A 21,067-nucleotide genomic window follows, 5' to 3' on the forward strand; every position below is an offset into this window, starting at 1 on the left:
ACATATTAGTTGACGGCTACTGTAAATAGATTAGACTATGATTTGACTACTACGGCGTATTTTGTCTAATCTCAAATCATAAACAAACATTATTTTCATTCTCAAAACATATTTCTGCAAAATAAAATGAAAATAACTCTCAAAACCATACCAAACATTGTCATCGATCCATTTTTCAAAAGTGGAAAACTAAACCGAATTCCCTTCCACAAAAACAAATCAACAAAATTGGAAATCGGATTTTTATAAATCAAAATGATATGTTTTTTTTTCAAAATTGGGAACTTTTCGGAAAAATGCATAATATAGATATTTCACGACTATATATATTCCAATTTTATTAAAACGAATGAAAAAAATACTAATCCAAAATCACAGTAAATGACTAGAAAACAAACCCAACTGTATTCACACAAGCAGTCTCTGATTACATTTCATTTCCTAATCTGTAAATTAGCCTAAATAATTAATCTAATTTCTTTTTTTTATAAAATTAACAACATTATAGTAGTAAACACTACAAAGATACACTTAGATGATCAGATATATATATTACAAACTATTAAGATTCATGTCATTCTTCCAACTATTGTCATTCATTAGAGATGCCTGCAAAAAAAAAAAAAAAATTATAAGTTTGTACATATAAATAAAAAAATAAAAATAAAAAATCGAAAAAAATTATACCACACGGTTACTCAACATCATCATTAGTCTCGGACCAACCAGGTTCGTAGGTTTCGAGAAATCCAATCTTGGCCTTATTAGGGAGGTCGTGGGGGTGCACAAACGGGACCCCGGTGGGCCACCCTATCTCCAGCCTTACCCCAGCGCACGGGCTGTCGATCGATTGGACGTGATTTTCGCACTCTTTCAAAGTGCAGAATCTTAATTTGATGCCCTTTTTGTCCGCGATTTCTTGAACTCTCTCTTTGAGCACTCTTTGTGCTTCGAGGCGGAGCCTCTTCGAAGGAGGGAGAGGCTTGCATCTCGTGTTGTTCTTTTTCCTTTGCTGCATCGTTGGTTTTATACATCCTGTAAAAGAATTTTTCATCGGAAATTTGTATTTGATTGATATATAGTGTGAATTAGCATGGTGGTTTGCGTCTAACTATAGTTGATTACTTTCTGCATGGTTTTTTAGGCTCTGTTTGGATTAAAGGAAATACTAAGGCCTCGTTTGGTTCCTAAGATAAGATTATCCAAGATAAGAGTAATAGTCTAATGAGAACCCATGAATTATTGGACCAATAAATAATCTCTCTAAAACGCAAAGATAGGCCATGATAAAATAATACTTCCGTGTCGACCCGGAAAGATTATCGGGTTCACCAAACATCAAACGACGTCCAATTATTTAACTAATCATGGTTAATCTCCCCCAAACAAACGAGACCTAAGTAGATTAGGTAAAACAGATTTCATGTTTGGTTAAAGGCAAAATACTACGTAAAATGATTTGGGAAAAAAGGTGTAACTAAAGAATCTTGCAAGTGTTTTCGGAAAGAGAAGAGTTAATTCAGTTTTGTCGGTATCTTACTTTAACAATACGTGCTTACGTAGCAAAAGCAACGACCATACTCTTTAGATTTGTGATTCCACCGAATTCATAACTTGAAGAGAAACAAGAAAATGCCGGAAGAGAATGTATATAATATCTAGATAATCTCCAATCTTTTCTCACGCATTCAATTTGTCGATAACATTTACGACTCACTCCGACCATTTACGATGCTATAGCTAGTAGGAGAATACACGACTCAACGTGATCCCATGCATAAATTAATTATCAAAAAACAAGGGCAGTATAGAAATTTTGCCATTAACAAAGCATACTCGACACGCTTAACATAAGTCCAACATATAAAGACATAAATAACCATATAACTATTTTTAAATCATGAATGATTTAAGTGTTACCTTCTTGACCTGTCGGGAAACCGAAAGTGGCGAAACTGTTCCGATTAAGAAGTTGATCGGTGGATCTCTGCATAAAGTCATCGACCTGTACAGGAATCTGAAACTGAGCTTCAACCCCATGCCCAGCAGCTCTCATTTCCGAACAATCAAGACTCGCAATAGATTTAGGCATGAGTTTAAACGCCAACGAAAAACGGCCATAAATAGAATCTTGAAAACCACTAATATCAGTCCTATGCATGGCAGGGTTTATATAACCAGCAGTTGCCTGATACAAAGCAAGCCCGGGATACACTACAGCTTCTTCGGGCCCAAGATCACCGTCCACGAGAACCCAATTACCGTGAAAATCTCTTACATGCAACCCCGCCTTATCCGATTTCGTAATAGTTAATAATGTCCGATCGACCTGGTAGTCGTGGTCGGAGAACATAACTATCTGCCCATCTTCTTGGGTGGTCAAATTACGGTGCAGTCCCTGAAAAGAAGGCCTTCCGTTGCAACTAACAGACAAAACGGAGGACGATATTTCACGATTTCTTAAAGGGACACTATCGAGTATTTCAGTGAAAGGCGAACTACGTAGATTAAGGTAGAAACTTATTGCGTCCAATATTTCTCTAGAAGCTTTTCCGAGCAGACCGAAGAGGTGGACTAAACCTGCGGGCGGGATTTCGATTTCGATTTCGTTAACGGGCTCTAAGAGGGTGAGGCCGGGCCTATAATCGTAGTTTTCTTGCCATGTTTGTGGGTCGGCTTGATAACCGGAGGTTTTGCACCAATCACGAGACTCAATGATGTCAGCAGATGGGAAAGATGGTTTGTGGTGAAAGTAGAGACGAGATGACTCGAGGCAGGAATTTAAGAGAGCTCCATCGGTTATGGGGAATTGAATAATGGCGGCGGAGTATTGAGCTAAGGATTGTGAGAGAGTCGAAACGGAGAGTTTGTATGTGTCTGAAGGAAGGCCTTCGGTGGGTATTAAATCGACCAGCTTCACCCTGCCTAGTGTTGGCAGGCCATTGCCTGCCATCGAATCCTCCAACGAACCGATTTTGTTCGATTCGTAAACCAATTAAATTGCTTCCAAAATCTGCACACAAAAAAATCTACATTAAAGCGCAGATATTAATTATAGGGAAGCTGTTTACGTAGAAATCGTGCTCGTCACTAAACTTTGCAATGAACTACAACTACTGACAGAGATTCCATACCCTATAATACACACCAAAATTTAAAAAAAAAAAGGTGTCTTTTTTTCACTATCAAAGGCGAAAAGTATACACTAATTTGATTTGTTCCCAGTAATTTCCAAATTTCATAGCCATAATGAAACAAACGCCAATTTGATTTGCGATTTTCCTCACCCAAATCAATTGCCAATTAATTTAACTTCCAGCCATTTTCACTTTATTTACAGCGATCTATGAACAAGTAAACAAATAAAAAAAAAAATAAAAAAATACATAATTGTGATCTCGCGTAAAGCCCTAGAAAAGATGAACAAATGCGTACCAATTGGGGAATTAGGGTTGCACTGCACCGAAAATCAGCTTCCGATTAACTTACACGAAGACTGGTGTGTATAGAGATTTGGAGAAGAAGTGAGTTGATTTCTGCTACAAGATTTTGGATTACGAAAATCAGATTTTCTTTTCACTTTTGATTAACTTCTTCTTTGTCGTTAAATATAAAAGTTTCTCCTTTTTTTCTTTTTTCTTTTTCCTTTTCCTTTTTTTTTTTTTTTCTTCAAAGATGAACAATGAGATTTGGCATTTATTAATTTAATTTTCATAATAATCTTTTTTTACGATTAATCAAAATATGGGTGGTGATTTTGATTTTAGAATTATGAATCTGTCTTCACAGCAATTGCAACTTTGTTTTGATAATCAATTGATTCGAACTTTGTCGAGTAGATATTGGATATTATCGGTCTTTATGTTGATTCGATGTACGTAAAGTCGAATATAAATGACATTCCACGTCAAATGACGACGAGAACTAATGCGAAGCTATTTTTACAACGAATTAGATCTTGCATGTAGCCTTTATGTTGATTCGAAGTACGTAAATTTGATTATAAATGACGTTCAAGATCGAACAACCATGTTAATGTATCCGGATAAATGTTTACAAATACGAGAAAATGAGAAAAAAAAATATTGCATACAAATAAGAGAACAATCAGTTCAAGTGAAGAACTTGAGTTGATAATGCAAAATTATGGTTGTAAATCGGATCGATCGGATCGTAAGTAGCCCTTTCGGAATTTTTTTTTTCTATAATGAAAAAGTAGCTCCAATTTCATTCCTAAAATAAATCGAAATTTCGGAAATTGGAACGAAAAAACGTGTTCCTAAACCGGAAAATTTCGGATCGAGACGGAATTTTGAAATTTCCAATTTTTGGTCACCTAAAATGCAAAATACAAAATAATATTGGTATTTTAAATGCCATGTTCGGAAAAAAAATTCAGACTTTTCAGAACTTAAATCTGATCGAAAAATTGGAATCTCATATATTCCAATTCGGATCCAAATAGTTTCGGAAAATTGGAAGTCGGAATTTCAGAATTTGGATTGAAAAATATTGTTCCAAAATCAACAAATTGTAGGCACCAAATTTGGGTTCTCTTTATATATATCCTATATATATTTCCTTCGATTTTCTCTAATCAACAAAAAGATAGTACAAATGACATCCCTTGCTAGAAAACAAATGGTAATGAAATGCTTCATTAAGTAAAATAACAATAATAAAAAACATTTAATATCTAATCCGCATGTTTCCGACTTGGTCCGATCCACCTCATCGGCGGGTTCGTGATCTTCATGTAAGAGATTCCGAGCAAGGCCAAAAAAAAATCACCATCAATAAATATCCTATTTAGACATTAAACCGAAATAGCATCACATCCCCTTCTTTCACGATATAATCTTTTCCCTCGGATCTCAACTGCATAAACCGCATAAAATAAACTCATTGAACAAACGTAAGGCAGAAGAAAGAGTATAATAGTTGTAAGTTTCGGTAAGGTTAAAAAAGACTGACAAAATTTGATGATTTAATTTTATAGACGAAGGAGTTCGAAAATTAATGCTGAAAAATAGAACATTAACTTACCAGTCCCTTCTCCCTTGCTGCTGAAAATGAACCAGCAGCGACAAAATCGTCATAAGCAACCTGAAAAGCCGTTTGATTTCGAAAAGGTCAGGTATAATAAATGACGCAGAAATGTACATTGCTTATAGAATGATACGGGCAAAAAATCGTGAAAAATGACTTGCTTCCATTTAATTGACATTTGATGTTAAAAAAAAAAATACGTCCACTGTTTTACACAAAGTAGTTAGTGAATATAAGCTTTCGGCTAATGTTGATAGCATCTTAAACCGAAAATTATACGTTAGATTAGCTGAGAGTAAGTCAGATTTGCACAACTTTATTCTTTTAGAGAAACTTCATTCACAAATATAAATACTGATAACAACTATCTAACATTTTGTATTAAAGACCATTACCGTTTCTGCTCGAATAAAGCCCCTCTCAAAGTCGGAATGTATAACACCAGCTGCTTGAGGTGCAGTCATTCCTGCAGATAATGAAAAATAAAAAGGTTACAACAGAATCAGGATGAAAAATAAAACCAGTAGCTATGTTTCAGTTTTTTTCCAAGGGACTAAAACCAGACCAAACTATTCTATTTCGGGAATTGTAGTGTTAGAGAAAGTACGGCTATACAATATACGTCAAATAAGAATATTTGCAAACACAAAGAGAAATGGCAAAGACCTGATCGTATCGTCCAAGCTTTTGTTTCCTGCAAAAAAAACAAAAAAGAAATAGTGTTATAACCAAAACAAGAGTAACATTTATAATTCAAAAGAAAATTTTCACCTTTTCGCCGGAGGTGAAATAAGTATGCAGTCCTAGAAGGTTGTAAGTTGCCCTTATGAGATTTCCTAGGCCACTCTCATTGACTCCAAGAGAGGCCAAATATTCAATCCTTTCTTCCGGAGGAAGTTCTGTAAGCTCAGCTTCAACCTATAGGAAGACATAAAACTAACTCACATTGAGAAAATTTACAAGTTCTTTACATATAAGCACACATAGTTCTAGAAGGTACGATCTCACCTGTGCTGAGACAGTTATTAGTCCAGATTGCAATTCAGAAGCAAGATTCGTCACATCTTGAACATGAGAGTTGCTTCCAGGTTCGGCTAGATCAGACTCTGCCACATTTGCCACATATATGATTGGTTTCATAGTAAGTAAACAAAGATGCCTTATACCATCCTTTTCGAGATCAGTTAAAGAAATTGATCGAGCTGGTCTTCCATCCATCAGTGCCACCACGATTTTTTCCAGTGCAGACTTCTCTGCTTCTTCCTGCAAATGAGCAGATTATACTAGGATAATCTTCGGGATTATTTTTTTCATTTCGTTTGGGACAATATTTATAGCTGATCGTGAAAATTCGGAATCAGTAAAATCCCACCTTCATTTTGGTTTGTGGGTTAGAAGCTTTGCTTTTCTTGAGTTTATCCAATCTTTTCTCAACCTGCAGATCTTGTAGATGACACAACTTAGTCCGATATAATTGTCCATGCCTTTTTCTAAAATATAGCCGGATGAAAATTCAAGCTAAAATGACTTATTTCCAATTCAACTCAAAGTGAGTTCTAATCTTGAATTAAAAGAAATTTGAGCTTTAGAGCCTCAATATGGCACAAACACTACAGAAACAGATCAAAGGGGGTATTAAATAATAGTCATTCTATCTTCTTAACGTTCTACTTTCCAAGCAACACACCATCAAATCGCATGCTCTATCACACAGCCTTCGGAAAATGAGTGCATTACAATGACCATGGTTCAAATCTCATCGAATTATTTCTCCAACATACTTGTATATAACAGAGGGAATAATATTTTAACAAGTTGGAACAAATAGACTGCCACCAGACAGCTAGGTCACTCTCTCCTTTTAATCTTTAAAATAAGTATCCACATTGCTTGTGGTAGAAAAGTTTAAGGACGTTGCCTGTGGTAGAAAAGTTTAAGGTGTACGTAATTCTTGATTAGACTCCAGCTGTCTATTTACTATACATTTTGGGCTGCATATATTTATGCTCTCACTTTGGTCGCCTTAAACTTGAGTATTGAGCCATGTTCCATCAATTGGAAACAACTATGTAGCATATTTGACTGAGGGAAGTCACCACATCTTAGGGAGGAAAAATATAAATGGTTCCTACAACTTGGTAAGCTCCTATGTTGTTAATACGTAGTACAATGTTTTTGGGTCAATTGTCTAGTCTTTGACTATGTTTTATACGTCAAGAATGTCAAACCAGGTCCTTGCATTTATGCGTAAAGAGACACTTGCAAATTGGAGGAGATTTACTAGAAGTATACCTGATCTAAATCTGAGAAGACCAACTCTAAATTGATGACGTCGATATCCGATTTTGGATCAACTTTTCCATTCACATGAATAATGTCATTATCTTCAAAACAGCGCACCACCTAAAAGGGTACATAAACATGAATAGAGTGTAAATAACACATGAAGCACTTCACATTTGTAAAGTTGGAAAAGGCAGCCAATGTATATCAATCATTATGAAGATATGGCTGGTTCCCATCAAAACAGGAAAAACAAATCTTAAATAAAGGGAATGGCAACGTATAAAATTATTTTCCCGGAAATATAACAGCAGCTCGCAATATATACCCACTAATTCAAGAAATTAACAGAAATAAAAATCGAGGACGTAAATATGGATACCTGGATTATAGAGTCTACTTCACGAATATGCGATAAGAATTTATTACCCAAACCCTGCAAAGGGAAAATCAAATACAGCAAACATCACCAAAAATCAAACAACTGAAGACAAGAATCTACCAGAAATGCAAAACGCAATATTTGATCAATTGGAAGAAAATGAACTACATAGTCAGATTAAAATACTCCACCTCCCCTTGACTGGCTCCCTTTACGAGGCCAGCAATATCAACAAATTCTATGGATGCAGGGACAGCTTTTTTAGATTTGCTAATCTCTGAAAGCACATTGAGACGAGGATCTGGAACAGCAACAATCCCTACATTCGGTTCTATTGTACAGAAGGGGAAATTTGCCGCCTGAGCTTTTCCATTTTCAACCTATAAATAATACAATCGGAGTTCAATTACTATGAAGCTAGACAAGGCTTATCCATTTGCATCAAAGTATAGATGGGAATACCGACATTTGACACTTCACTTTTTACTACAAGTTCTCCAATCGAAATGTAAGCATATTAAATACGAATTTTCACATAATTGCTCGCCTTTTTACGAAACTAATATAAAACACGGATAATAGCAGGAGAGTAACAACTAGAATGAGAATGTACAGTACAGGGCAAAATTACGGTAATAGTGCAAAATAAGTTGGATTTATCACCTTCCAAACGGCATCAAATCCCAATCGAAATAGGCACATAAAATAATTAGTGAAAAATACCAAACAATTAGTGTCCAAGGCTCAATAGAGAAGAGGATAAGTTTTACTTATCGGCATCTCACAAGAATAAAATCCATTTCCACATAATTTCACAAATAATTAACAAATAATTAGCAGCATAATCGAGTAATTAACAGCTCTGGAAAGCAATTCACCATATTTCCGGTGTATCCAACAGTTCACAAATTCAAAACTAATTCTCCAACTCAAGTATCCTTGTATTTTGATTTTTGAACCACGAGAAGAATGAGAGAACTGTTTAAATTACTTCAATCGTTCGAGAAATAAAAAATTAAGAAGGGGAAAAAGAGGCGTACGACGGCGTTGAAGAGAGTGGACTTGCCGACGTTGGGGAGGCCGACAATGCCGGCTCGGAGGCTCATGCTTATCTTTGCGGCGGAGAACCGCCGGTTAATTAAGAGCATCGAGTGCGAGGTTTTGGAGAGATTTGGCCATTGGAGAAGGAGAGAAGACTTGAGCGGAACGGATGAAGATATGGAAGGAATCAGATGCGAGCACAGAATCGATCTCGCCATTGATGGTGCACTGGAAACCAGGTGTGGAGTTTTTTTTTCTGTGGTGGTGGCTCTTAATTCTTTGCCGCGTTCATAGAATTTTTTAGAGTGATAGAATTTTCTAAAAAAACAATTAAAATGAAATTATTTCTTCTTCTTTTTGCTTTTATTTATTATTTTTTTAGTTTCAAAAGGAAAAAAAAAATTAGTTGTGAAATTGAAATTACAATAAGTCATTAACAATATTAATATTCCTACAATTAACATCGTCGATATTCGTAAATTCTTTTTAACTACTACTGTGGACTGTTTAGTATATGTAACTAGGTAAAAGAAATTTACGAGCTGAAACCCTTTGAAATAACTCATACACGAAAAAAGACAGGATAGCCCCTAGGTATACAAACAAATTACAAAATTTACCTAAGAGTTGTCCTAACGTTAATTCGCTTCATAAATAAATAAAGTTACCCACAAACAATTTGATATTACATTGACTAAGTAGGTCATGAATCTTCGAGTTAAAGTACATAAAGAATGTGAGAGTTCAATGCCGCGTGTATGAGATAATCGGGAACTAAAATCTACGTGTGGAATAACAGTATACATGTCAATTAAACATTCACGCACCGAATAAAAATTAATGCACCAAAGATATCTCGTCAGGAATTGCTACGACGATTACATTTGACGCTCAAGCTAGCGATCGCTAACCCGAAAAAAGAGAGTAGGAAGTTTTTAAATTACCAAACTAGCACATAAATCTAAAACAAACGATTTCTTTTTTTTTTTTTTTTTTTTTTTTTATATATATATAGTTGAATCTTGTGGGCTTAGTTTTGATGGCCTTTAAATGAGACCTCTAGTTTGGTTCTTTATAGAAGTGATTTATGCAAGTCTAGTGGGCCTAAATATATTTACACCCATAACAAGTATTATCACCTCGTGTATAATGAGATTGCCAACATTAAGCATCATTTCATATCTTATTTGGTAATTATGATTATAATTGATGGATAATATAATACAACTTTCTCAAATGTTTGAGGTTTAGATTTAAATTTGTGATTAATAAACAAGCTCGAATTCTCTAATAAAAAACATGAAAAATGTTTATTATAAATTCAACCATATAATTAACAATATTTTTTCTTCCCCTCGTGTTGGAAAATACCTAAATTTGTAGATAATGATTCGAACTTGAGTCATTTATTATTGTTCTCTCTGACTCCATCTACTAAATACGGGACCGAAACCATAATTGATATATAGAGATTGAATTAATAATTGAAAATTGAAAAAAGTAACATGTACAATTTACTTATAGAAATTAATATTAAACTATCGAACTAAAATCTTAGTACATTTTTACAGAATCGAGACTAGAAAAAAATATTAAATAAATAAAATTATTAATTTATCGAGATTTTATTGTAGTTCCACTACAAACTTATTTTATATATTTACAAAATGAAATGTAATTATCATAAATACAATGGACCGCCTAAATAAACACAACCTCATATATTCTAGAATATATAATAATAAAATATGAGGATATTCTTTTACAACATATGACGTCATATAGGCTAATATGTTGATAGGGTTTTATATTTTAACAAAAAAAAGGAAAAAAATTGATTTTATTTCCAACCAGTGGGACCCACGACCAAGTAGGGTCCTTTTTAGGTATTACTGATAACTAATGTCCTCAACAGCAAAAAAACAAAATCCACAAAATAATTACATTACAGTCCCGCTACTTTGCCATTTTTTCAAAAAGCTTCACCGTCCAATCCTTTTTAATTTTTACTTTTGTTTTCTGTAAAAAAAGAAAAACACACACACACACACAAACAAAAAGGCAAATGTGCACCACCCTAATTTATATATACACACACAGAAATAAAAATATAAAAATTATATAGATATATACAATTGTGTGTATATGTGTGTATGTGTGTGTGTGCACAGACACGTTGCCCTTGCTATATTTCTTCACCAGTTCTGAATTCAGACTCATCTGTATCTCTCTCTCTCTCTTCTTTCTCTCTCTACATATAATTTAGGGATAATTGAAGACGAGTAGTCTCGTTATCCTTTGGGGATAATTGAAGATACGCAAAATTGTTTTTTGTTTTTGTTTTTGCTTTTTTTTTTCCGTTCGTTCTTCGTTGAAGATTGATTTCGCGGTACACATTTTTGTTGTACAGATCTTTCGATTTTCAGAAACCCTAGTTAGTTGTGGGGCAGGAGTTTGCCCTATTTATAATAGATTTAGCTTCGGCAGTTTGACTTGTTTTGTTTTTTTTTGGGGGCTGCGTATCTTTTTAGTTAGCCCTAATTTTTAATTTTTTTCTCCAGTTTTTGTGGTTGGAAGAATATTTTTGGGTGTTCGAAGGAGGGAATTTGTTGTAGTTTTATTGGAGTATTAAGATTTTTGAAATGGATGGATATGGTGATGGGGGCAGTATGCAAGATTCGTTTAAGCTTCAGGATCCTAGACCATTTGCTGCAAATCCAACAGGTTTGCTGTAACTTTCTTCAGTTGATTTTTGTACACTTGAGTTTTGAATTTGGTGTTGTGTAGATCTGTTTGCTTATCGGGCTCGAGCGCGAACTTATCGACTTCTGTTTTTCGTTGTTGTGTTTTAATCATAGTTTTGTGGGCGTTTGATACAATTTTGCTAATTCATGAGTTGATTAGTTGGTTTTACTTTTTAAGGGGAAAAAAGTAATCGACTAGTTGGGGTTTCGCTTTTGTTGTTCTTTTGGTACTTGGAGTATATTTCAGATTTTAGGTATCAATCATGGGTTCGAATTGGATTAGTATATTTCATGCGACAAATGTCGTTTTGGGTATTAATCTGCTATTTGTTTGGGAACTTAACCCAACTTGTGAGTTGACTTTTGTCACGGCTTGAGTATGAAAACTTAGGTGTTGTTTCATCATTATTTTTCAGAAAAAAAAATCGCGTTACCTTCTTAATTACTTATCTGTGAGCATAATGCACTCGATGAATCTGTTTTTTTTTTTCATTCTTAGAGTATACATTTTCTAATTTACTTTGTCCGATGGCGCAGGTAATGCTTTATTTGATGCTTCACAATATGAATTCTTTGGCGGTGATGCGGTGGAGGAGGTTGAGCTCGGCGGATTAGATGATGATGAGGATGATCTTGCTCGAGTTGGGCTGGAGGAAGAAGAGTTTCAGTTGGACAAGGAAGAGGTTGCTCTTTAATCTTTTTAATCATGTTTTTTTCTTTTTCTATTAACCCCTCACCCCCCTATCCGTGTTTACGTGGAAGAATATTATGTGCATGAATGTTATTTAAAATTTAAATTTTGAGAAATCATTGGATTTGTATCAATTACATGCCATATTTATTTTTTATTGGATGGTTCCATTCTTTTGTTTGATTGGTTTGAAACTCGATTCCAGATACCCATGTCGATAAATTCTGAATTATGTATTCCTTTTTTATATTAGTTTCGGTCTTATTGCCTGGTGTTACGCAAAAGTCTTCCTAACTTCGTATCCTTTCTTGTAGTTGTGTTTACATGTGATTATGGTTGATTCTGTATTTCTCCATTTGTGCCGAATATTTTATTTATTTATATGTCTAATAGTCATGTTGTATTTTCTTTGGAATTTTGTTGATTTCCTCCGTTGACTAGCTTTTCATTGATCTTGTATTAAAAGAAAATTTGGGCAGGATGGTATAATCGTCTTTTGAAGAATGTCTATTTTAGAGCAGTTTCTCATTATCTATTAATCTCCTATTTAATTCAAAATTTGACCGTAGGATTTTAGTTAGTTTTTATTGCTTTTTATGGTTCGTTCGTAACCTGATTTGTTTTAACACTGTTTATTTGGGTTATAGTTGGTTACAAGATCTCCATAAATACATCACATATCCTAACTCATCTTATCTGCTCTAGTGTTCTGTGCATTTACGCTACTGTTTAGATTGAATTTTCGCCATTTTCCAAAAGTGTTTGCGGGACCCAAGTCATGGAGGCTTTTACTGATTCATTTTTGTGTTAATTCTTTCTTTGTTTGCAGGGAGATGTGTTGGAATCTTTATCCGAGATCGACGATCTTTCAAGCACATTTACAAAGGTGAGGCTTCACACGTGTTTAAAAATTTATCTCCAACGTATTAATTTGAGATAGTTTTTCACCTCAGTTTATGGGCGTAGGATGGCTTTAACACAATGATTCTCTCTCTCTCTCTCTCTCTCTCTCTCTCTCTCTCTCTATATATATATATATATATATATATATATATATATATATATATATATATATATATATATATATATATATTATTTCTCTCAGTGTGAAGAGGGTGTGTGGGGAATATTCATACTTCAGCTGGAGTCTGATTTATATTATAAATGGATATATAAGTAAATATAATTATTCTTTTTTTAAATATCTTTTTAAAAAGTAATTGAGCTGTTTTTTCTGTTGTATCGGTGGTATGTATACTTCTTTTTCTTCCTTTTAGAAGAATGAGTTTTAAATGTTACACGGAAATTTGATCTTCTCCGCATAACTACTATTTAATTGTACCGTGGTAGCTCTCGCATTCCAATTAATAGAAGGAAGAAAAGAAAATGCAGAAGTGGAATTAACCCCTCCTTGCTTCCCTCTTCTTCTTCTTTTTCTTCATGTTCCTGTGATAACCCAATTTTCTGAGGATTCGCGTACTGTTTCATTTATCTTTATCCATTTACATTCTTTTTACAAAAAGTGATGTCGAGCTTTTACATTTATGGGATTTCCTACATAAGTCTTTTCTTTATTATTATAATTAAGATACATGGTATTTTGTCCTTTGCATATTTGTATGTTAGGTAACATGGTATCAATTATGAGCTATTATTTTTTCCCTCGTTTCTATGTTTTTGGATGATTTTGCTGTGTTTCTCATGCACTTCTATTACTTTTCTATGTACAGTTGAATTCAGTTGTCAGTGGGCCCACAAGTGCGGGAGTTATTAGAGATTGGGGATCCCGAGAAAGTGAGTGCATACAAACCAAATTAGCCTTACTATTATTGCATGCTCATTAATTTTGTTTTGCTTTTTTTATTTTTTCTCAAATTTCTGACTGCATATGTTAGTAGTTCATATACATGGTTAATAGCAAACAACGTCCAAATGAATCTTCCATATTGAGCACGCCGTGTGATTTATCTGTGTTGTGCTGTAGTTCAATTATGACACAATCTAGATCCCAAGTTTTAACAGTTAATTTTACTTGCTGTTGATAATATGTGATAATGTATGATATAGTAATGCCTTGTCCTCTGAGGTTTAATGATTAACGACTTTTGAGTTATCTTGACGTGTTGCTAATACAGATTCTGGGTTTTAGTGTAATATAGCCTTGTGATATCTTGTCTTACTAACTCAAGTCGACTCCATTAAACTCCAAGTTAATGCCTTATTTTCAATCTATTGTCCAATCTGTATTATAGTCCATCTATCCGAGAACATGCACATGTGGCGTTAAATGTTTAAAGCTATCGCAAAAATGGGAGTGTAAGCGATCTTTATTTTTACGTGATAATGCATCTTTGAGTTGAATGGGATTATTCTCCATAACATCATACTTTGAATGATTAACATATGATTTTTGAACTTTAATTTGCTCATGTATGCATAATGCATTCACTGAACTCCGAGTTTGTTTGATATCTCATACATTGCATAAAATATGTGAATTTTTGTTTTTATTGGAAGTTAGCTCTTTCCGTAGCTAGTGAAAAAATGGAAGTGTAGGAAATCTAATATTGATACACAATACATTGTTGTTGAGTTGAGTGTGATTGATATGCACTTGATTTTTGAACTAGTCTTCAAGCGCTTCATTATATTTTGATATCTTCATCTTATATATGATAACTTCTTTTGATGGACAATGGTGTTCTTAGCTGACTGATTGTCAATGAACAGGAATTTATAATTAGTTTAAGTTAGTGTATGATGATCGAATATAAGTCTACTATGGTCAGATTTGACTCGTCTTGATTCTACTTACATCTCGTTAAATACTGGTGCTCAAAGAAGCACAAATTTGTTCAATCCAGTTTGTTAGTCACAGTGATCATTTTGTTTCTTCTGATAATGTTATTCCCCCTCAGGTTCATCTGCTGCTGAGTTGGCACAAGATGACTGGTTCGATCAACGTGCTTTTGGTGCTGAAAACATTCACGAAAACAAACAATGGTCCTCACAGCAATATTCTTCAACTGCCCGAATTATGGAACCCGATCCCTTGCACAGGACGTCTTCATATCCCAAGCAACACCACCCGAATGTACAACAGCAAAGCTTACATCATCAGCATTCCAGCGAACCAATTCTCGTTCCAAAGAATCCATTCACTTCTTATCCACCGCCAGGTGGCGGCAGATCTCTGCACGGCTCTCCCAACAGCCAGTCTGGTCTTCTCAACATTTCATATAACTCTCAGCTTCAATTGAATAACGCTTTGCCTCACGGCTCACAATTTGGTGCAAATGTACCTCAGTTACCGATTAATAGCCAACTCCAAAACCAATGGATGAATCAAAGTACTTCATACCCTGGGAATCGCTCCGCCCTTCCAAACAACCTCTCGCCCCAACAGCTGTCTCATCTGAATGGCTTAGTGCCACCTCAGATGATGCCACCTCAGCAAACTCGAATGCAGCACCCCTTTCAGGGCCCGCCGCCGCCTTTCAACCAATTGACCGGATTGCAGTCTCAACTATTCAACCCCCACCTCTCTCAGTCTCCACCGAATTTCGACCTGCAAGATTTGAGAGATCAAAGAGCTATGTCAATGCTGAGGGGTAATAGACAGGGTATTATGCGTTATCCACCGAATTTCGGCTCTGATTCTGGTGGGCACAGGAGCCACAACGGGTGGCCTAGGTTTAAATCCAAGTACATGAGCGCCGACGAAATCGAGAACATTCTTAGAATGCAGCTTCAAGCCACTCACAGCAACGACCCCTACGTCGAAGATTATTACCACCAAGCTTGTCTGGCGAGAAAATCCAACGGTTCGAAGATGAGGCATCACTTCTGCCCAACTAATATAAAAGACGGTTCATCGAGGGCTCGTGCGAATAACGAGCCGCATGCTTTTCTCCAAGTCGATGCACTCGGTAGGGTTAACTTCTCTTCGATACGTAGGCCCCGCCCACTTCTTGAAATGGACCCACCAAATTCTAGCGTTAGTGGTGACTCGAAAATTCTCGAGAAACCTTTGGAGCAAGAGCCTATGCTTGCAGCCAGGGTGGTTATTGAAGATGGACTTAATCTCTTACTTGATGTGGACGATATCGACAGATATTTACAGTTTAACCAGCTCCAAGACGGTGGAGCCCTCTTGAGACAGAGGAGGCAGGCTCTTCTAGAAGGTTTAGCTTCGTCACTTCAGCTCGCTGACCCGTTGGGCCAAAACGGGCACACGGTTGACTTGGCTCCGAAAGATGACTTTGTGTTCTTGAGGTTGGTTTCTCTTTCAAAGGGAAGGAAGCTTCTCTTGAACTTTCTTGAACTTCTTTTGCCAGGTGAACTCACACGAGTTGTCTGCATGGCTGTTTTCCGAAACTTGAGGTTCTTGTTCGGCATTCGCCACGCGGATCGTGGAGTGTCGGCGACAACTGGTGGCCTCGTAAAGGCCGTTTCGTCCTTGGTCAACGGTATGGACCTAAAAGCCCTCGCCGCCTGCCTGGCGTCGGTCGTGTGTTCGCCGGAGCACCCGCCTCTCCGGCCCATCGGAAGTCCTGCCGGAGATGGAGCCTCCGTCGTTCTGAAATCTGTTCTCGATAGGGCCACCGAGCTTCTGACCGACCCTGTCGCCGCTAGCAACTGCAGCTCGTCTAACAGGGTTTTCTGGCAGGCCTCCTTCGACGAGTTTTTCGGCCTGCTCACTAAGTACTGCTTTAGTAAATACGACTCCGTAGTGCAATCGTTTATCAGTCAGGGCTCGACAGACGTAGCTTCCATTGCTGCTGACGTGGCGAAAGCAATTACTCGAGAAATGCCCGTCGAACTATTACGTGCGAGCCTCCCTCACACGAACGAGCAGCAGAGGAAAGTACTGTTGGAATTCGTGCAGCGATCTATGCCCGTTTTGGGAGGGAGTGGTGGCTTATGAGATTATTACAGGGTTCTTGGCAAATCTTATTGGAGAAGTTCGGTAAACGGTAATCATTTAGCAAGAAAAGATTAATATTTTAGTTTCTTATTTTTCGTTAATCGGGCAAGTTTGTTCGTTTCGCAGGCATGTTATAGATTTTTTCACCATCTATATCTTTGTTGTGACAACATGGTGGGGGATTTGTTTTTTTTCTTTTTTTTTTTTTCTTTTATAAGTTTGCCGTGTGTGTGTGTGTGTTGGAGTTAACTGTGATTGGCTGGGATTAAGGTTCTTGAGGAGCTTATTATTTTGATGCTCTTTTGTGATATCATTACTTACTTAATGGCGTAGTTGGGGAGTTTAGTGTTTAGAGATATGTACAGTTGCAGTACAATATATATATTGTTGGCAAATCTTTTTATTTTATCTTTTCCTTTTGATACTATTTTACCATATTTTTGCTTTGTTAAATTTATTTTTTCTTGTTTAATATACGGTTTGTGGTAGTTACGGCATCCGTACCGGCTGTCACTCTTCCCGTTAGCGAGTGTGTTGGAGGAAATGGTGAAGTTCTTCTGTACCGAACAATGGGATGAAAAATCGGTACTGAAAATTTTATTTTATATTTCCGTATAATGAAAACCAAGCGAAATCGGTACTGCATTTCGTAGAAGAATTCATTACCGAAGAGACCGTCTTGTTCTTCGTCATAAAGGATGGAAATAACCATATGCTACATTGGATGTAATACACCGGTAAATCTATATCATTCATATAAACACATATTACACACACCCATATTGGTGTGTAGATAACCGTATTTGGTGGAATACAGTGAGTGATTTGGTCCAAGTCCAAATAGTCAACCCAAAAGAAAAATCATGGACCTCAATCCTAGGTGGATTTTAAGCTTCTATTAATTAAGTTAAATGTTAGTTAAGGAAAGCTCAAACATTACAATTATTAATATTATCACATATTATTAATAAACGAAACAAAAAAAAAAAAACCACAACTAAGAAAACTCCTACGCAATCTGGCCGGCGCGTGAACTACACCAAACCATCTACCGCTGCAATTGGATTCGATCACCGGAGCCCTGCTGCTCATCCGGTTTCTTTTCTAAGTTACGAGCACTGGAGAAAACATCGACGGGCTCAGATTCGGCGACCATGCCCCCCTGATTCTCACGCTGCTCGCCGGAGAGATTATGAGCGCCGGCGAAGAGATCGACGGGGTCGGAATCGGTAATCTTTCCTCCTTCAAGTGGTGTCCCCGCCTTGTACCTAACCCTCAGAACTTCGTCTTCCGATAACTTCGCCTGTGCTGTTCCATATTTTATATCTTCCTTGCTTTTCGCCATTTTTTTTTTCCTGAATTTCTGAATTTCTGCGTCGTATTTTTGCTGTGGAGAGAAGGTTCATTTCATTCACTTCATGCTGGTACGGTGGATTCTAACACGTTTCATTTTGCTTCCCCGGGAGTTTGACACCTGTCATATTTCGATGACACGTGGCAATTTTTAAATATTTTTTATATATTTTATTATAGGTAAAATTACGGAAAAAATCCCTCTTGTTTTGGTAATTACAACCACCCCTCATTTTAAATATTTTTATATAAAATTTATGTAATTCGGTTATTTACCGAACAAAATCGTTTATTTAGTTCGATAAACGGTATGAAATGTTGGCGTACCGATATTTCAGTTCGGTTTTACCGAATTAATATCCCTAAATTTATCTGTACAAGGACAGTTGAGGAGAGGATTGTGATTACTAAAACAGAAGAAGGATTTTCGTAATTTGACCATAACTTGGAGGCCGTAAATCGCCCTTTTATTAAAGTAGTAGTAGCCATCATTTGATTATGTTTATCGAACTAATTTATTAGCAAAGAAACTAGAAAATTAAGCACTAGACACTAATTAAATACTACTCCACTCTAGTGAGATCTATAAATTGCACTAGGCAAAATATAGTTATGTCTGACAAATCACACGAGATATGTAAACTGCAGTATGTATCCCGAGCCAAACCAATAGTTCAAAAACCTTGTGAAATGCAAATTACACAGGATAAGTCATGTGCGATAATTCGACCCAAGAAATGTTGACACTCAGAGTCCAAGTAGACTTCATTGTTTATTAACGAGTTAAATCTTTATTTACTAAGAAGTCGAATTCGTAACTTCTGTCTAGTTTGAAAATCCGATCTTAAACTTTATTTATACATTCCATGCTACTTGTTTTGTTCTCATGAGAATTAGACAATTAGCGAAAATAAGAGACGTTTTTCCGCAACACGGGCGATACTCTAAACTATTGGACCAACCACACATCTAAGTAAACTCAGTTATTTTGACTATCATAACCAATCTTAGCAACCAAACAAGGCCTAAAAGTATTGGTAACCCTAATACAATTGAAAAATGGATACTTAGAAAGGAGACGAAGAGGTCAACCGAGGGCGTCAATACAAGGCAAATTAACTAGCTTCGAGAAGATATGGGGCCATAGGGGCATAACAAAAAGGTATAATCTATTGAATCAGAAACGATCCAAAAACATTTCAGTGCAAAATACGAACATTACCGAAGCAAATATCGGCATTTCTCTTCATCGAGACCCTGAACATGAATTAAGAAGCATGCAGCTAAAAAGAAAACCAACAAAAGCGAAAGACGAAATTATATCAAAAACAATGTCTAGAACGGTTTCATATAAAATTCTGCCAACGAGCATGTCAAGAAATTAGCGCACACTCTTCATTACAAAACTAAAACTCAGTCAACCTAAAGCAGAAGTACTGAAAGAGTCGAACACAAAACATAAACTCGATCCCTGAACAGGAATTCGACCACAGAATATCAAGACAAAGCTCTTTTAACAAAAAAAAAGTTCTTCCAATCGATAAGGAAGCTGGTTCTTCTTGCAAAAGAAGCATGCCCGAATCCTACGTGTTCATCCTCTACTTAGATCGCTGTCTCATCTTTCGGCGCTTCCTCTTCAATCTCCTCATCCTCTTCTTCTTCCACTGTTGAAATAGAAGAAATGTTTAACATTATAATCAGAGACGAAAAGACGGATAATATTCGTTCAATCCAACAATCGATTCACAACTTAAAAAGCATAAATAACAAGGAGCTAGAACTTCAAAACAAACTCACTCTTCAAATCTAAGCTTCGCTATGTTATTACGAATTGAATCGTGCAATTTATCGTGAGAAATTTACTGTAACCATAGGCATCAAACAAATAACCATTTTCACATAATGAAAATGGCGTACGCGTTTTTTGCATCGAAAAAAACAGGGTTTTAATTGTGCAACCGATTTGATGACACAATTCAAGGGAAAAATATCAAATTTGGAGCATCAAAATTGATAGTGATTTTTTTTAATCAGTTGAAGCATACTTGATATTTTATTTTAATAAATTCATATGCAGTTCTAAATAAATTAATTTCCAAGACAATCACCACAAAATGAAAAGCCAAAATCAAATTAAAAATAAAAAAATAATTGAGAATCATCCAGATCAAGCACAATAGTTTCATAAAAATCCAATTAACAGTCATTTCAAAAGAAGAACAATTACTGAAACTCGAAAAATGCAAGTAAAATTTCTCAAATAAGAAGAGATTCAGATCATCGGAAAACTCGAGATTCATCCCAAAAAAGCATCGCAGATAAAAAATATAAGTAACGATTGATAGCACAAAAGCTGACGAGTAATAAAATAAAATGAAAAATGGTGGGAAAATGAGTTTACCTTAGCCCTCATGGTGGCTCAGAAAGCTTCGCCGGCTGCGCCTCTTGCTATGGATGCGTTCGGAATCGCTGGAGTTGTTTACGGTGGCGCAGACTGAAGGAAGATGGGAGGTATTTATATCAGCTTGCAAAACCCTAATTCCCCAAGGGCATTTTCGTCAATTCCTCAATCTACATTACGATATTTGTTTTTTCTT

General features: G+C 36.0%; 4 protein-coding genes and 1 long non-coding RNA gene across 6 annotated transcripts; 1 reads left to right on the forward strand and 4 right to left on the reverse strand.

Annotated features, from left to right (window-relative positions):
* Window positions 1-382: 382 nt before the first annotated feature.
* LOC105962127 (2-oxoglutarate (2OG) and Fe(II)-dependent oxygenase superfamily protein) lies at window positions 383-3,681 on the reverse strand. Its single transcript, XM_012986409.2, has 4 exons — window positions 3,436-3,681; window positions 1,921-3,013; window positions 688-1,035; window positions 383-609 (listed from the first exon to the last, which is right to left on the reverse strand). The coding sequence occupies exons 2-3, from the start codon at window positions 2,951-2,953 to the stop codon at window positions 695-697; spliced, it is 1,374 nt and encodes a 457-aa protein (XP_012841863.1). The 5' UTR covers window positions 2,954-3,013; window positions 3,436-3,681; the 3' UTR covers window positions 383-609; window positions 688-694.
* A 794-nt stretch (window positions 3,682-4,475) lies between these two features.
* Window positions 4,476-9,787, reverse strand: LOC105962129 (GTP-binding protein-like protein). The gene is made up of 11 exons (XM_012986410.2): window positions 8,755-9,787; window positions 7,906-8,094; window positions 7,715-7,768; window positions 7,342-7,452; window positions 6,422-6,484; window positions 6,058-6,312; window positions 5,821-5,967; window positions 5,716-5,743; window positions 5,445-5,515; window positions 5,047-5,106; window positions 4,476-4,878 (listed from the first exon to the last, which is right to left on the reverse strand). Exons 1-11 carry the CDS (start codon window positions 8,971-8,973, stop codon window positions 4,810-4,812), a joined length of 1,266 nt encoding a protein of 421 aa, XP_012841864.1. The 5' UTR covers window positions 8,974-9,787; the 3' UTR covers window positions 4,476-4,809.
* Window positions 9,788-10,776: 989 nt separating this feature from the next.
* Window positions 10,777-17,525, forward strand: LOC105962126 (topoisomerase II-associated protein). Of its 2 annotated transcripts, none has more exons than XM_088822173.1 (6): window positions 10,777-11,144; window positions 11,317-11,479; window positions 12,037-12,182; window positions 13,020-13,076; window positions 13,921-13,984; window positions 15,109-17,525. In XM_088822173.1, exons 2-6 carry the CDS (start codon window positions 11,398-11,400, stop codon window positions 17,115-17,117), a joined length of 2,358 nt encoding a protein of 785 aa, XP_088678299.1. In that variant the 5' UTR covers window positions 10,777-11,144; window positions 11,317-11,397; the 3' UTR covers window positions 17,118-17,525. The 2 variants fall into 2 exon arrangements, with proteins under 2 accessions (XP_088678299.1, XP_088678300.1); XM_088822174.1 differs by having other exon boundaries at window positions 10,793-10,977.
* Window positions 17,526-18,035: 510 nt separating this feature from the next.
* On the reverse strand, window positions 18,036-18,513 carry SMP1 (seed maturation protein). The gene has a single exon (XM_088822175.1). The coding sequence runs from the start codon at window positions 18,460-18,462 to the stop codon at window positions 18,166-18,168; it is 297 nt and encodes a 98-aa protein (XP_088678301.1). The 5' UTR covers window positions 18,463-18,513; the 3' UTR covers window positions 18,036-18,165.
* Window positions 18,514-19,771: 1,258 nt separating this feature from the next.
* LOC105962125 (uncharacterized) lies at window positions 19,772-21,033 on the reverse strand. The gene is made up of 2 exons (XR_001173174.2): window positions 20,872-21,033; window positions 19,772-20,134 (listed from the first exon to the last, which is right to left on the reverse strand). It is a non-coding gene; the product is annotated as an uncharacterized LOC105962125 (long non-coding RNA).
* Between the last annotated feature and the right edge of the window lie 34 nt (window positions 21,034-21,067).

Source organism: Erythranthe guttata, chromosome 8 (assembly GCF_056151865.1).
Source record: "Erythranthe guttata isolate IM_541 chromosome 8, IM_541, whole genome shotgun sequence".
Classification (NCBI taxonomy): Eukaryota; Viridiplantae; Streptophyta; class Magnoliopsida; order Lamiales; family Phrymaceae; genus Erythranthe; species Erythranthe guttata.

Excerpts from the sequence above, each read along its gene's own strand:
- LOC105962127 (XM_012986409.2), bottom strand. The coding sequence starts at position 2,953 with ATGGCAGGCAATGGCCTGCCAACACTAGGCAGGGTGAAGCTGGTCGAT. Across the intron at positions 1,036-1,920 it reads TTTCCCGACAGGTCAAGAAG|GATGTATAAAACCAACGATG; the intron begins GTAACACTTAAA and ends ATTCTTTTACAG.
- LOC105962129 (XM_012986410.2), bottom strand. The coding sequence starts at position 8,973 with ATGGCGAGATCGATTCTGTGCTCGCATCTGATTCCTTCCATATCTTCA. Across the intron at positions 6,313-6,421 it reads ACCCACAAACCAAAATGAAG|GAAGAAGCAGAGAAGTCTGC; the intron begins GTGGGATTTTAC and ends GCTCATTTGCAG. Across the intron at positions 5,968-6,057 it reads TAATAACTGTCTCAGCACAG|GTTGAAGCTGAGCTTACAGA; the intron begins GTGAGATCGTAC and ends GTCTTCCTATAG.
- LOC105962126 (XM_088822173.1), top strand. The coding sequence starts at position 11,398 with ATGGATGGATATGGTGATGGGGGCAGTATGCAAGATTCGTTTAAGCTT. Across the intron at positions 11,480-12,036 it reads ATTTGCTGCAAATCCAACAG|GTAATGCTTTATTTGATGCT; the intron begins GTTTGCTGTAAC and ends CCGATGGCGCAG. Across the intron at positions 12,183-13,019 it reads TTCAGTTGGACAAGGAAGAG|GGAGATGTGTTGGAATCTTT; the intron begins GTTGCTCTTTAA and ends CTTTGTTTGCAG.
- SMP1 (XM_088822175.1), bottom strand. The coding sequence starts at position 18,462 with ATGGCGAAAAGCAAGGAAGATATAAAATATGGAACAGCACAGGCGAAG.